At 42.7% G+C, this 15,711-nt stretch overlaps 1 protein-coding gene across 1 annotated transcript; it reads left to right on the top strand.

Moving 5' to 3' along the window:
• Window positions 1-364: 364 nt before the first annotated feature.
• Window positions 365-2,864, top strand: LOC109867421 (four-jointed box kinase 1). The gene has a single exon (XM_020456574.2). It carries the CDS (start codon window positions 605-607, stop codon window positions 1,886-1,888), a length of 1,284 nt encoding a protein of 427 aa, XP_020312163.1. The 5' UTR covers window positions 365-604; the 3' UTR covers window positions 1,889-2,864.
• Window positions 2,865-15,711: the final 12,847 nt, after the last annotated feature.

The following is a 15,711-nucleotide window of genomic DNA, read 5'->3' as shown; positions in this document are numbered from 1 at the left end:
ATGGTTGCAGTGGACCTTTATATATGTTAGCCTATATTATGTTTTTGGTTTGGGATATTTAAGTGGACTGCATGGATCAAGTCCCTGAGACTTGTTTCAGGAGCACTCTTTCGTAATTATACGTTTCACGTGAACAATTGGAATGAATTATTTCCAACCCTGAAACAATTAAATAAAGTGCTGTCTGATTCTGACAGAATCGTGCACCATCGGGTGCCCATGTTGCCTAGCCGCACTTCCTCTGGATGTGTAGCTCTCCAAAGTACCGCTTCCATAGGACCCACCACTTCCCATGATACGCCTACCAGCTCGCAACCTGAGTCACGTGTTCCTCATCCTAGTATCTGAGCCGAAGCTAGTAGCTACACAAATCAAACTAAACCAGCCTCACCCAGTGGAGACCGGAGAGATGGAGACGCAGAGAGAAAGCCGTTCGCGGTTGGAAACCAGCTATTATGAAAAAAAGCTCGTCCGATAAATAAAACTCATATCGACGGATAAGGATTTTATTTCACCCAAGCGGAACAGATATGCGAACCGCATTACCGTTGGGGTTGTGCAAGTTGTCTCTGCGCAACAAAGGGAAGGGCGGCTGTCAGTAAACATGAGGGCTGTGTCGGCGAACTTACTTGCACTGCTTTTTCTCTGCACTTGTGCCTGTTTATTCTACGTCTGGAGCAGGCTGGAGAGTCGGCTGGAGAGATACAAACGGGGGCTACAGTTACCGAGGTCCTTTCACGTTGGGCCATCACCGGACATCTCCGCTAAAACTTTCCGTGCTCTGCTAGCTGTTCCAGTGGCACAGAGACTGCACTTGGGGGGCAGACTCGATGTCCGCAACGTTACTGGTGTTAGGGATCAAATTGGCTCTTTAGGAAGCAGAGATTACCATATGAATGTAGATAACAAGGGGTCAGTACAGAGGGAGGTCCCGGCCAAATTTGGCTCGCTCCTTGAGGGTATTTTTTGGAGTGAATGGCTGGAGGCTCAGCTTCCCGCCAGCTTCAGTGAGGAACATGCCCAGGCTTGGAGAGAGAGAGCCCGGGGACACCGCATAGTCAGACTGGAGCCGGGCTGTGGTAGAATATCCAATCAGCTGGCCACTTTTTCGGACGGAGCCAAAGCTTGTGTGCGTTATGGAATAAACGCGGACCAGGTGCAGGGGGAAACGCTGACTTATTACCTGGCTAATTTGCTAGGTATTACAAATCTACCGCCTCTCATCCTTGCCCAGTTGAACGTTGACAGTGAACAATGGGCTTCTGTTAGGAGAAGAATTGGCGGTTTACAGTGGAGTGAGCGGGCGGTTGTTTCACTCACCGAGTGGGTCGCCAACCTGACCGGGGTAGTCACACCTGCTCCGCTGCGCCAGGAGAGCAAGGGGCTGCGTCCTCTGCAAGGGGAGCTCGGGAACAAAACGACTGCGGAGTTGCTCGAGCTAATGCAGTGGACCGACCTGATAATATTGGACTACCTTTCTGCTAACTTCGACAGGCTCGTCAGCAACCTATTTAGCCTGCAGTGGGACTCGCGCGTGATGGAGAGAGAGACCAACAACCTGCTCAGAACGCCCCGCGGTGACCTGGTATTCATAGACAACGAGGCAGGGCTTGTACATGGATACCGGGTGCTTGATATGTGGGAGAAGTACCACAGCACGGTCTTGGGCTCCGTGTCTGTGTTCAGAAAGAGGACAGCGCAGCGAGTGATAGAACTGCACCGGCGCAGGGACACCAGGACTCGGCTTCTCGAGCTGTACAGAGACAGCGAACCTTTATCTCCGGAATTAGGTTTTCTCTCCTATGAACACGCGGATGTACTACAGAACCGAATAGACAGATTATACAAACACATATCGCATTGCAAGGAGAAATACCACCAGCTGTGAGCGTGTTTCTGATTCCTCTCATATATATAAGGTTCTGTGTTACGCACCTGCCACACAGAATGACGTGTGCTGCTAATCAGTAACCCAGCCCAGTAACCACACACCTGTACCAGATTAACGTGCATCAGTTGAAATGTTTTTGAATATTTTAATGAACTACCTCTTGTGTGAACCAATGTTTTGCCTACTTTATTTGTCAGGATAAAATATTGATGTTGTTTTTGGGCTTCTTGCAGGATATGCCATAATTTATTTTCACCCAGCCTCAAAAGATAACTGCAATAGAATAACATGATGAGAGCACAGGAGGTTGGTGGCACCTTAATTGGGGAGGACTGGCTCATGGCAAAGGCTGAAGCAGAATAGGTGGAATTGTATAAAATACATTGAACACATGGTTTGATTCCATTCCATTTGCTCCGTTCCAGCAATTATTATGAGCCATCCTCCCCTCAGCAGCCTCCACTGGATGACAGCCAATGCATCTTTGTACCTATTTAGGTTTAATGGTCAGCCTTCAATTGTTCCATTTTGATACACAGTTGTGTTTATTAATAGGAATCAACTATTGTGGTGTCAGGGTGCATTGTCTTTAATATGTACAATAAGAAACTGACTGCTTGATCATGAGAACCAAGCCTTAATAGATTACTCCTAAATAGTTTAGTATTTGTTGACACATGAATTTGTGATGTACAATTTGTCACCTGTCTCATCCTTTTATAGAAGCTCTAGCCTACTGTACAATCAACTTTCAAAGCAAACACTTGTTTTCGTGTATTTGGTTGTCTTATGATTGTATCTATAGTCTTAATTTCATGACCCAGTCATATTTGTTGTACATGCTGTAAGTATGTGAATATTGTATCTGTTTTTGACATTCACAATTGCAATCTACTTCACTAATTCAATGTGCATTGTAACATTCCAATCTTCCTGTCTTTTTGTTAAATATATTGTAATTTAAGTTGTCAGACCATGTTTTTCATGTTCAATTCTTCTTCAGCAGGGTACAATGATGGGTCAAAAATGTGCCTGTTCTGTGTGTGCAGTCCTGGGGTTTTCATATAAAGGGCCCTGTCCCATCCCTGTCCACTACAGTGCACCCATTGTGCTGTTGAAATGCCATGCCCTCAGAGCCTGTTACCAGGGAACTCTGAGTCTCTCTCTGACAGGCAGACCGTTAGGCATGGCCCAACTGAAAGCTCTCACCCCCCTGCCCTTATCCAGCTCTCTTTAAAGGCACAATCTGGGACATTTTCTGCTGTTCATGGTCATTTTAAGTAATACATTTTTTCTTCAATATTAATTTAACAGAGAAATGTATCATAAGCTTATTAGAACTATCTTACATTATCATAACGTACAAATATTAATGGTTTGTCTTGGTGGTGCTATTTTAACAGTCATTTGTGGTAAGTGTTGTCAAGTTTTCATAATGGATTCGGGAGACAGACGCAGGAATGAGTAATAGGGTTTGTTATTTAGCCCAAATTACGGCATTACGTTTAAAGGCACGGGGACTAAGACCAAGCAAACACAACAAAAACACAGGGTTGAAACCCAAAACAAAAGAGCGAGGAGTACCTCGAATAAATACACAAACTCATAATGATTATCACACGGGATGAGACCCGTAATCATCATCCACAATGGCACGAAAGCCAAAACGCACAGGTACTCACACACCAACGGACATTGTAACAATGATCGACAGCACCATGGTGAATAAAGGGCACATATACAGTTGAAGACAGAAGTTTACATACACCTTTGCCAAATACATTTAAACTCAGTTTTTCACAATTCCTGATATTTAATCCTAGTAAAGATTCCCTGTTAGGATCACCACTTTATTTTAAGAATGTGAACTGTCAGAATAATATTAGAGAGAATGATTTATTTCAGATTTTATTTCTTTCATCACATTCCCAGTGGGCCGCAAGTTTACATACACTCAATTAGTATTTGGTAGCATTGCCTTTAAATTGTTTAACTTGGGTCAAACATTTCAGGTAGCCTTCCACAATAAGATGGGTGAAATTTGTCCCATTCCTCCTGACAGAGCTAGTGTAACTGAATCGGATTTGTAGGCCTCCTTGCTCGCACATGCTTTTTCAGTTCTGTCCCACAAATTTTCTATAGGATTGAGGTCAGGGCTTTGTGATTGCCACTCCAATACCTTGACTTTGTTGTCCTTAAGCCATTTTGCCACAACTTTGGAAGTATGCTTGGGGTCATTGTCCATTTGGAAGACCCATTTGCAATCAAGCTTTAACTTCCGGATTGATGTCTCGAGATGTTGCTTCAATATATCCATAATATATCCTCGTGATGCCATCTATTTTGGGAGGTGCATCAGTCCTTCCTGCAGCAAAGCACCCCCACAACATGATGCTGCCACCCCCGTGCATCACGGTTGGGATGGTATTCTTTGGCTTGCAAGCCTCCCCGTTGTTCCTCCAAACATAATAATGGTCATTATATCCAAACAGTTATATTTTTGTTTCATCAGATCAGAGGACATTTCTCCAAAAAGTACGATCTTTGTTCCCATGTGCAGTTGCAAACCGTAGTCGGGCTTTTTATGGCGGTTTTGGAGCAGTGGCTTCTTCCTTGCTGAGCAGCCTTTCAGGTTATGTCAATATAGGACTCGTTTTACTGTGGGTATAGATACTGTTGTACCTGTTTCCTCCAGCATCTTCACAAGGTCCTTTGCTGTTGTTCTATGATTGATTTGCACTTTTCACACCAAAGTACGTTCATCTAAAGGAGACTGAACGCGTCTCCTTCCTGAGCAGTATGACGTCTGCGTGGTCCCATGGTGTTTATACTTGCGTACTATTGTTTGTACAGATGAACGTGGAACCCTCAGGAATTTGGAAATTGCTCCCAAGGATGAAATTTCCAAGCTGTTTAAAGGCACAGTCAACTTAGTGTATGTAAACTCTGACCTACTGGAATTATGATACAGTGAATAATAAGTGCAATAATCTGTCTGTAAACAATTGTTTGAAAAATTAAATTGCTCACCATCTTGCAAAAACTAGTTTGTTAACAAGAAATTTGTGGAGTGGTTGAAAAACGAGTTTTAATGACTCCAACCTAAGTGTATGTAAACTTCCGACTTCAACTGTATACATATACAATCAGTGGGAATCGGGGCCAGGTGTGCGCAACGAAAGTTCCAGAGGGATCCGTGACAAATATATTAACAAAACTACTACTGGTGATGACTTTACTATTTGAATTCAGCCTCATGTAAAAGTTTTTAAAATGGTTGTTAAATGTTTCATTTTAATGTAAGACAAAGGATTTGACCTCGCTGTTCCTAACCACATGAGGTTGGTGGCACCTTAACATGGGTTGATGCCATTCCATTTGCTCCGTTCCAGCCATTATTATGAGCCGTCCTCCCCTCAGCAGCCTCCACTGTTCCTAACCCATCTTTTTCCCTGAGGCCTTTTTGTTATTGTTCCCTAGACCATTACATCATGGAGCCATAGCATTTATTTGATACAAATGGACACCTCATTAGTTTATTTGAAGGGTTAATTTGATCATCAGACAGGGTGAAGGCATTGACCAAATCCATCTGCTAACCTGAGGCCCCTTTTTTGTTATTGTTACATAAACTGCTACATCTTGGAAGCACACTATTTATTTGATTTCTCAAACTAAAGTGAGTCTCTTTCTCATTAGTTCCACAGTGACCTTTCAGGTTACTGTGATCTCCTTATCAAGACATGCTGGAGGCACATCATAGGTGTGTCAGTGATAAATGTTTGAAGGGCTAATGGTTTCCAGCTAATGGTTTTCTATCCCTCCATCTCCTCCTTCTATCCCTGATCTCATCTGGTTCACCTTTTGTTGATAGCTAGCTGCAGGGCGCTCCAGAACATTTAATCTTATTCCTGATAGATGTAGGGTTAGGGAGGGGAGAGGAGGGGGCCTTAGGAAAGAGCCTCACTTTAACAATGAGAAGGGTTTATGCACTATGAGGTGCCTTATCTTGACTTCTATGAAAACACAACCCATGGTGTCCACTACGTGTGTCACTATCATCGATCTGTGTTTCTCCCTATTAGGGAGCGATTAGTGGCCTGAGACGCGGCTGGGGTTTGAGCAGCTGGAGTTGGAGGCTTTAGCAGGGCTTGCTGCCTCCCTGGTGCCTGCCTTTGCATGTCTGCCTGCTTGCCGGTCCTGTAATAGCGATTTGGGGATCAATAAGTGCACTGACTGCTGTGGAGGGGGAAAACAGGTAATTTTAACTGCCTAGCATCTGTCCCTGCCTAGCATCTGTCTACAGTGGTTAGCTAAATGGAAAACAAAAGTGGTATTTTCTCAATTGTTTTTTTAACGTATTTTTTTGGCACCAGGGCTCATGTCACTTCTAATGGATTGGATTTATATAATACTAGCGGCATATATCAAAGCCTTTTTTCAGAACCGCTCCTAACAGATCACATGTTCGTCCTCTTACCCAATGTCTGGCTTGTGTCAACTGGCCAGAAACCTCACAAAACTTACCGCCTCCTCCCCTCTGTCCCACCACCATCCCACTGTCCACACTGAGGCAGTGAACTCTCCAAGCCCCCTATGTGACATGGCCTCATTATGGCAACTCCTCATTGGCCACTGGTAATGGCAGCGTTTTTTAAATTAAATCTATCTGGACGTGTGAGCTAGTTAGCCATGCAGGGTGCAGGGGCCAGGCATCTATGGCCGTCCTCTGGGCCTATTCAAGCTCTGTTTGTGTCACAGGGCGGCCAGGGAGCCAGGCAGGCACAGGCAGTTGTGTACTATAAGCTGGCAGAGGTTCTGCTCTCTGTAGTCCTGAGGCTCTATCCAAAACAACCCCTAGCCCTACATCCTACACTTGGATTTGAAAGTATTGGATTGGAAGCTACTATATCCAAAATGGCTATTCTTCCTCCTAACCTAGGGCAAGCTACCACCATAATTCTTATACCTAGCTATCTAATATTTTCAGATCTACATAAAGTGCTTTGGGGGTAGGAGCTAGGGTTGTTTGTTTCTGGATGGAGCCTGAGCCTATAGAGAGAATAGGTAAAAACACAGGTTGTCATTTGAAAACAGGGATACTCATTTATTTGACATATAAATAGAGTATAAATGGTTTTATATTCACTTAATGCAATTTCTACCAAACAATATTGTTTTGCATTCACTTCAATAAAGATGTCATAGTTGTGAATGTCAACTCAGTGTAAATAGCCTCCACAAAAATCATCTCAACAAAACATCACAGAGCAACAACCGGGCCTCAGTTGCCAGATCCCAGGGGACTATCAAGCCTGGCTTGCTTTAGAGAGCTGGCCATGTGCACATCTTGGGCTAGTGGACGGACATAACTGGCATTCCTTCATGGCTGCGCAGTGCATGACACTTCCTGTCTGTGTGTGTCAGTGAGTGACTTCATTATAAAGCTGTGACTGGCTGAAGGCCATGGCAGGGGTATTGAGGGACTGGAGAGCACGTACTGGGGACTGGAGGGAGAGGGGACTGAGGTACATCAAGGGGCTCAGACTGGGATAGGAGAGCACATGCTGGGGTACAGGAGAGTGCGAGGACTTAGTGGAAATCATGGGGCTTAGACTGGGGGGTGAAGGCCAGGTAATGGGGACACAGATCAAGGTTGGGGAGCTAGAGAGGTGCAAGGGTATTAGGGGATTGGTGGGCTAGAGGAGGGTAGGGACTGGGCAGCACGGCCAAGGCTGGGGGACAAGGTGATTTATGGGCAGTGAGTGGGGGGGTGTAGAGCAGGACCTGGGATGGCACAGGCTGGCACGGAGAATGGGGGGCTAGAGGAAGGGAAGGGAGAGAACTGTGTGGTGTGCCAGCCAGGGAGGCAAGCTGGCATTATGCCTGGTTCGGTCAGAGCAGGGTTACCCTGTTTAACCCTCCATGCAGAGACAGAGGTAGGAAGGCACGCAGGAAGATGGAGAGGTCATTAGACCTATTTAATTTCCTAATTTAAATGAATTTACGATAGATTGAACTCAAAACACATACAGTTGCATATAGTTATAGAGTTTTTGTTTTGCCGTTTATAGAATGTGATTACGTGACTGGTAGAGGGATAATTGTGTAAAAGGGTGGACATTTTTATATGATTATTTTTTATCCCAGAGGGTTATCTGTTTTTATATGCATCTGTACTGTATGTATCTACTGTATATCCCCACGACTGCATTAATCTATAGAGGCTGGTTCTGCTTTCACATTTCTCTGCATGATTGTGTGTGTGATAGAGAGATAGAGAGAGAGCAATAGAAAGACAGGGAGAGAGATAGTCAGATGTTGCCAGTGTGTGTACTGCATGTGTGTTAAAATATAAAAACCTATAAAAGAGGTCCTCTTGAGCAGAGCGTATTTCCCTAAGATCTGATGGCCGTGCGGCTCGGCACAGTTGTATGGTGGAGTTGAGTGGAGTGGGGGAATTGGTTTGTGCAGGGCTCTGTCAGAGTAAATCATTCACTGGGGAACACTAATACAGCTCTCCAGCTGTTGTCCATTCTTTCAGTGCCTGGCCAACCTGCTGCACTCAGCAATTATGGGAAAGATTACATCCGCCCTGTAATCTTCCATAACACTGGTCTGCTGCTCTCATTGTACCCCAGCATCTTCTCATTCAATCATGGCTGAAACAACTAGTCTATATTCTCTCACCATTTAATACTAGAGCATTCTTTCATTCAATCATCCTGGACCAGGTGTCTATTGAAAAAGAGATTGTATCCAACACAGGAGGTTGGTGGAACCTTAATTGGGGAGGACGAGCTCGTGGTAATGGTTGGTGCCGAATAGGTGGAATGGTATCAAATACATCAAACACATAATTTGACGGCTCCGTTCCAGTCATTATTATGAGCCTTCCTCCCTTCAGTAGCCTCCACTGGTATTTCATGAGAAAACTTCTATAGGAAATATGCAGTAAAGACGGACTGATTTTGGTGGTGATATGTATCATGGAAAATGTGTCAACCGGTATTTTCTCACATATTCCATTTAACATGGGACATATCCTGTTTTTAAATGAACGTTTTTTGTGTTTTTAAATGTACAGTACCAGTCAAAAGTTTAGACACACCTACTCATTCAACTATGAAATAACACATGGAACCATGTCTTAACCCAAAAAGTGTTAAAAAATATAAATATTTTAGATTCTTCAATCTTCTTCAAACCTTTGCCTTGATGACAGTTCTGCACACTCTTGGCATTCTCTCAACCAGCTTCACCTGGAATGATTTTATAACAGTCTTGAAGGAGTTCCCACATATGATGAGCACTTGGTTGCTTTTCCTTCACTCTGCAGTCCAACTCAACCCAAACCATCTCAATTGGGTTAATGTCGGGTGATTGTGGAGGCCAGGTGATCTGATGCTGCACTCCATCACTCTCCTTCTTGGTCAAATAGTCCTTACACAGCCTTGAGGTGTGTTGGGTCATTGTCCTGTTGAAAATCAAATGATAGTGGGACTAAGAGCAAACCAGATGGGATGGCGTATCGCTGCAGAATGTTGTGGTAGCCATGCTGGTTAATTGTGCATTGAATTCTAAATAAATCACTGACAGTGTCACCAACAAAGCACCCCCACACCATCACACTTCCTACTCCATGCTTCACAGTGGGAAGCACACATGCAGAGATCATCTATTCACCTACTCTGCATCTCTCAAAGACAAGGTGGTTGAAATCAAAAATGTCTAATTTAGACTCATCAGACCAAAGGACAGATTTCTACTGGTCTAATATCCATTGCTCGTGTTTCTAGGCCCAAGCCTTATTCTTATTTAGTAGTGGTTTCTTTGCAGCAATTTGACCATGAAGGCCTGATTTACGCAGTCTCCTCTGAACAGTTAATGTTGAGCTGTGTCTGTTACTTGAACTCTGTGAAACATTTATTTTTAGCTTCAATTTCTTAGGCTGGCAACTCTAATGAACTTATCCTCTGCAGCAGAGATGACTCTGGGTCTTTCTTTCCTGTGGTGCCAGTTTTGTCAAATCAAATCAAAGTGTATTTGTCATTTGCGCCAAATACAACAGGTGTAGACCTTACAGTGAAATGCTTACTTACAGGCCCTAACCAACAGTGCAATTTGTAAGTAAAAAATAAGTATTAGAGTAAAAAATAGGTATTAGCACTTGGTCATCATAGCACTTGATGGTTTTTGTAACTGCACTTGAAGAAACTTTCAATGTTCTTGATATTTTCCAGATTGACTGACCTTCATTTCTTAAAGTAATGATGGACTGTCATTTCTCTTTGCTTATTTGAGCTGTTCTTACCATAATATGGACTTGGTCTTTTACCAAATAGGGCTATCTTCTGTATACCACCCCTACCTTGTCACAACACAACTGATTGGCTCAAATGCATTAAGAAGGAAAGAAATTCCACAAATTAAGTCACACCTGTTATTTGAAATGCATTCCAGGTGACTACCTCATGAAGCTGGTTGAGAGAATGGCAAAAACAAAGAAAAACCCTTGAATGAGTAGGTGTGTCCAAAATTTGACTGGTACTGTAAATTAAACATTGTACAGTAAAGAAGGATAAACACATTCCTGTAGGACATGTCCTCCCAGCTTTATATCGGTCAGATAAAAGGATATGTCCTCCCAGCTTTATATCGGTCAGATAAAAGGATATGTCCTCCCAGCTTTATATTGGTCAGATAATAGATATGTCCTCTCAGCTTTATATCGGTCAGATAAAAGGATATGTCCTCCCAGCTTTATATTGGTCAGATAATAGATATGTCCTCCCAGCTTTATATTGGTCAGATAATAGATATGTCCTCTCAGCTTTATATCGGTCAGATAAAAGGATATGTCCTCCCAGCTTTATATTGGTCAGATAATAGGATATGTCCTTCCAGCTTTATATCGGTCAGATAAAAGGATATGTCCTCCCAGCTTTATATCGGTCAGATGATAGGATATGTCCTTCCAGCTTTATATCAGTCAGATAATAGATATGTCCTCTCACCTTTATATCAGTCAGATAATAGATATGTCCTCTCACCTTTATATCAGTCAGATAATAGATATGTCCTCCCATTTTCATATCAGTCAGATAATAGATATGTTCTCCCTGTTTTATATCGGTCAGATAATAGGATATGTTTTCCCTGTTTTATATCGGTCAGATAATATATATGTCCTCCCAGCATTATATACTGTAGCTCAGATAATAGATATGTCCTCCCAGCTTTATATACTGTAGGTCAGATAATATATATGTCCTCCCAGCTTTATATACTGAAGGTCAGATAATAGATATGTTCTCCCAGCTTTATATCTGTCAGATAATAGGATATGTTCTCCCAGCTTTATATCAGTCAGATAATAGATATGTCCCCCAGCTTTATATCAGTCAGATAATAGATATGTCCTCCCAGCTTTATATACTTGTAGGTCAGATAATAGATATGTCCCCCAGCTTTATATCAGTCAGATAATAGATATGTCCTCCCAGCTTTATATCTGTCAGATAATAGATATGTCCCCCAGCTTTATATCAGTCAGATAATAGGATATGTTCTCCCAGCTTTATATCTGTCAGATAATAGGATATGTTCTCCCTGCTTTATATCGGTCAGATAATAGGATATGTTCTCCCTGCTTTATATCTGTCAGATAATAGGATATGTTCTCCCAGCTTTATATCTGTCAGATAATAGGATATGTTCTCCCTGCTTTATATCGGTCAGATAATAGATATGTTCTCCCTGCTTTATATCTGTCAGATAATAGATATGTCCCCCAGCTTTATATCAGTCAGATAATAGATATGTCCCCCAGCTTTATATCAGTCAGATAATAGATATGTTCTCCCAGCTTTATATCTGTCAGATAATAGGATATGTTCTCCCAGCTTTATATCTGTCAGATAATAGGATATGTTCTCCCTGCTTTATATCGGTCAGATAATAGATATGTTCTCCCTGCTTTATATCTGTCAGATAATAGATATGTCCCCCAGCTTTATATCAGTCAGATAATAGATATGTTCTCCCAGCTTTATATACTTGTAGGTCAGATAATAGATATGTCCTTCCAGCTTTATATCAGTCAGATAATAGATATGTCCTCTCAGCTTTATATCAGTCAGATAATAGGACATGTTCTCCCTGCTCTATATCAGTCAGATAATAGATATGTCCTCCCAGCTTTATATCAGTCAGATAATAGATATGTCCTCCCAGCATTATATACTGTAGGTCAGATAATAGGACATGTTCTCCCTGCTCTATATCAGTCAGATAATAGATATGTCCTCCCAGCTTTATATCAGTCAGATAATATATATGTCCTCCCAGCTTTATATCAGTCAGATAATAGATATGTTCTCCCTGTTTTATATCGGTCAGATAATAGGATATGTCCTCCCAGCTTTATATCGGTCAGATAATAGGATATGTTCTCCCTGTTTTATATCGGTCAGATAATAGGATATGTCCTCCCAGCTTTATATCGGTCAGATAATAGGATATGTTCTCCCAGCTTTATATCTGTCAGATAATAGGATATGTCCTCCCAGCTTTATATCGGTCAGATAATAGGATATGTTCTCCCTGCTTTATATCTGTCAGATAATAGGATATGTCCTCCCAGCTTTATATCTGTCAGATAATAGATATGTCCCCCAGCTTTATATACTTCTAGGTCAGATAATAGGATATGTACTCCCTGCTTTATATCGGTCAGATAATAGATATGTCCTCCCAGCTTTATATACTTCTAGGTCAGATAATAGGATATGTCCTCCCAGCTTCATATACTGTAGGTCAGATAATAGGATATGTCCTCCCAGCTTTATATACTTCTAGGTCAGATAATAGGATATGTCCTCCCAGCTTCATATACTGTAGGTCAGATAATAGGATATGTCCTCTCACCTTTATATACTGTAGGTCAGATAATAGGATATGTCCTCCCAGCTTTATATCTGTCAGATAAAAGGCCTACTTTATAAATTAAACCTCAAGCCTTTCACGTGCAGATTCCAGTCTATTTGTTATGTAATGTGCTACATACAGGTAAATGCATTGTTTTGACAAATAAAACATAAGCGCTACAGACAGTACATCGCTTACAGAGAAATGTATAAACTGTAAACAGCCTGCAGAAAATCCAGATTTTTTACTTGACAAATCATTTACAGTTGAATAGCATTTGGGTGTTATTAGGGAACAGGATCCGGCACCTCTCAGATTTGACTTTATTTGTCCCTGCATCTGTTTGACCAGATCTGGTACCTCTCGCGGCATGATTTATGAATTGTTTCACGGTACGCACTGTACACATTCTAATTAAATCGATCAGCGTTAAATTAAGATTCATCCCCGCTATTTCTCCCGCCTCTCAGAAAAACCATAATGTTAAACCGCAGCGATCCTTCTCTGTAATCATCCTATCCTGCCACTCTGATTCCAGACCTGCTCTCTTATTTGTGCATAAGGATTATGGGAGGGCCGGTGGGGTAAATAACTGATCTTGACACAGGTCTTGGTAGTGGTGGTCAGCTGGTGAAGAGGCCATACTTAATCACGTTACGTAGCCTAGTCTAGTTGTCTCCTTACTGGATTTGATTCGTGGGAAAAACCAAATAAAACATTTATAAGAAAATGCAATCGAGTTTGATTACGTTTTTCAAGTAAAAAAATCCCGAGAAAGTTGGTGAATCGAACCCAGAACGAGCCAGAGAACTGTCAGTGCCAGAGGGGAGGGTTGAGGGTCAAATTGCTCCTGATGGCGATGCTTTAGCTAGCAGCGCTGCTAATCTCACCAGTTCAGCATCACCACCGGCACCTCCACTATTTAGTAGGCCTTATAATTAACACTCAAAATGAGTCAAAAATATGCACTACAGACAGTCTTCAGAACAGCATCAAAAGGAGGCTAAACGTCACAGCCCGCTCATGGCTTTGAGCAAGAAATTGTCTCTCAGGAGTTAAATAGAATGGACGAGAATGGCTTTCCGTGTACAAGATTCCTATCTCGTCAACTCGGAGATTTAATCCAGCAACCTTCCGCTAACTGGCCCAACGCTCTAACCACTAGGCTACCTGCCGTCCCTACACTCTAACCACTATGCTACCTGCTGTCCCTACACTCTAACCACTAGGCTACCTGCCGTCCCTACACTCTAACCACTAGGCTACCTGCCTCCTCTACGCTCTAACCACTAGGCTACCTGCCGTCCCTACACTCTAACCACTAGGCTACCTGCCATCCCTACACTCTAACCACTAGGCTACCTGCCGCCCCTACACTCTAACCACTAGGCTACCTGCCGTCCATACACTCTAACCACTAGGCTACCTGCCGTCCCTACACTCTAACCACTAGGCTACCTGCCGTCCCTACACTCTAACCACTAGGCTACCTGCCGTCCCTACACTCTAACCACTAGGCTACCTACCGTCCCTACACTCTAACCACTAGGCTACCTGCCGTCCCTACACTCTAACCACTAGGCTACCTGCCGTCCCTACACTCTAACCACTAGGCTACCTGCCTCCTCTACACTCTAACCACTAGGCTACCTGCCGTCCCTACACTCTAACCACTAGGCTACCTGCCGTCCCTACACTCTAACCACTAGGCTACCTGCCGTCCCTACACTCTAACCACTAGGCTACCTGCCGTCCCTACACTCTAACCACTAGGCTACCTGCCGTCCCTACACTCTAACCACTAGGCTACCTGCCGTCCCTACACTCTAACCACTAGGCTACCTGCCGTCCCTACACTCTAACCACTAGGCTACCTGCCGTCCCTACACTCTAACCACTAGGCTACCTGCCGTCCCTACACTCTAACCACTAGGCTACCTGCCGCCCCCATTGTGGGAGGTTTTGAAAACGAAGGTAGGAAATCGTTTTTCTTTACAAACTTTTTGTTGTTCTGTGAAGGTAATATGAATATGTGCTTCATATTATCAAATAGGCAGGAGGCCTATATATTCTCATATGTGTGTTCTGTTCTAGCCTACATTGATTTATTTTATTTGAAGTTATATTCCGATATTGTACAATTTGTTCTACTGCTACATTGATTTATTGAAAATTATATGAAATTCTGGTCTTGTAAACCCCATAGCTGAGTATGTGTGCATATGCATATGACGGGTGTTCTGCAAAGTCGTGTACATTGATGTCTAGAAAAACTTTTATAAGCCCCGCAGCTATACTAAAGTATGTGGGCATACTGCAAGTGACGTCTAAAATGCTTTGAATTAATCAGCACCTTGGAGAGTGCTGTCCGTTTCAACACCAAATATAGTAGGCTACTTGGCCGTTTACTCTGTCTGCTGCGTTGTTTGCGTTGCATTTTTTTCCGGGAACCCCAATAATCTCCCCCCCTCCTCCCATCCCCTCCCCTTTCTCTCTTACACTATGTGTTCCAGGATCTCCCGATTTATAAATTAAGCACTAGGTGTTATACATTATTCAAATAATAGCCAATACATTATGTGGTTTTCATTGGACAAGACACGAGTATATATCTGTAGTTTATCTCTACTTTATGTGCTGGTTGTAGCCTCCTCTCACTCTCTCTCTCTCTTTCTCTCTCTCTCTCTCTCTCTCTCTCTCTAGCATCTAGCAAATTAACACTGGTGCCAATAGCTGGGTGGCTCCTCTCTTTCATTGAAAAGAGAGAGAGAGAAAGTTAGAGAAAGGTCACACGTTAATTTTACATTTGCAAGCCTTGCAATTACTCATCTCCTGTGTATTAACATCCTGTCCTGTTTATCTGCTTCCCTGATGCAGCCAAGCATGACATT

Source organism: Oncorhynchus kisutch, linkage group LG22, assembly GCF_002021735.2.
Source record: "Oncorhynchus kisutch isolate 150728-3 linkage group LG22, Okis_V2, whole genome shotgun sequence".
NCBI lineage: Eukaryota > Metazoa > Chordata > Actinopteri > Salmoniformes > Salmonidae > Oncorhynchus > Oncorhynchus kisutch.
This window is presented reverse-complemented; position numbering and strand designations above follow the sequence as displayed.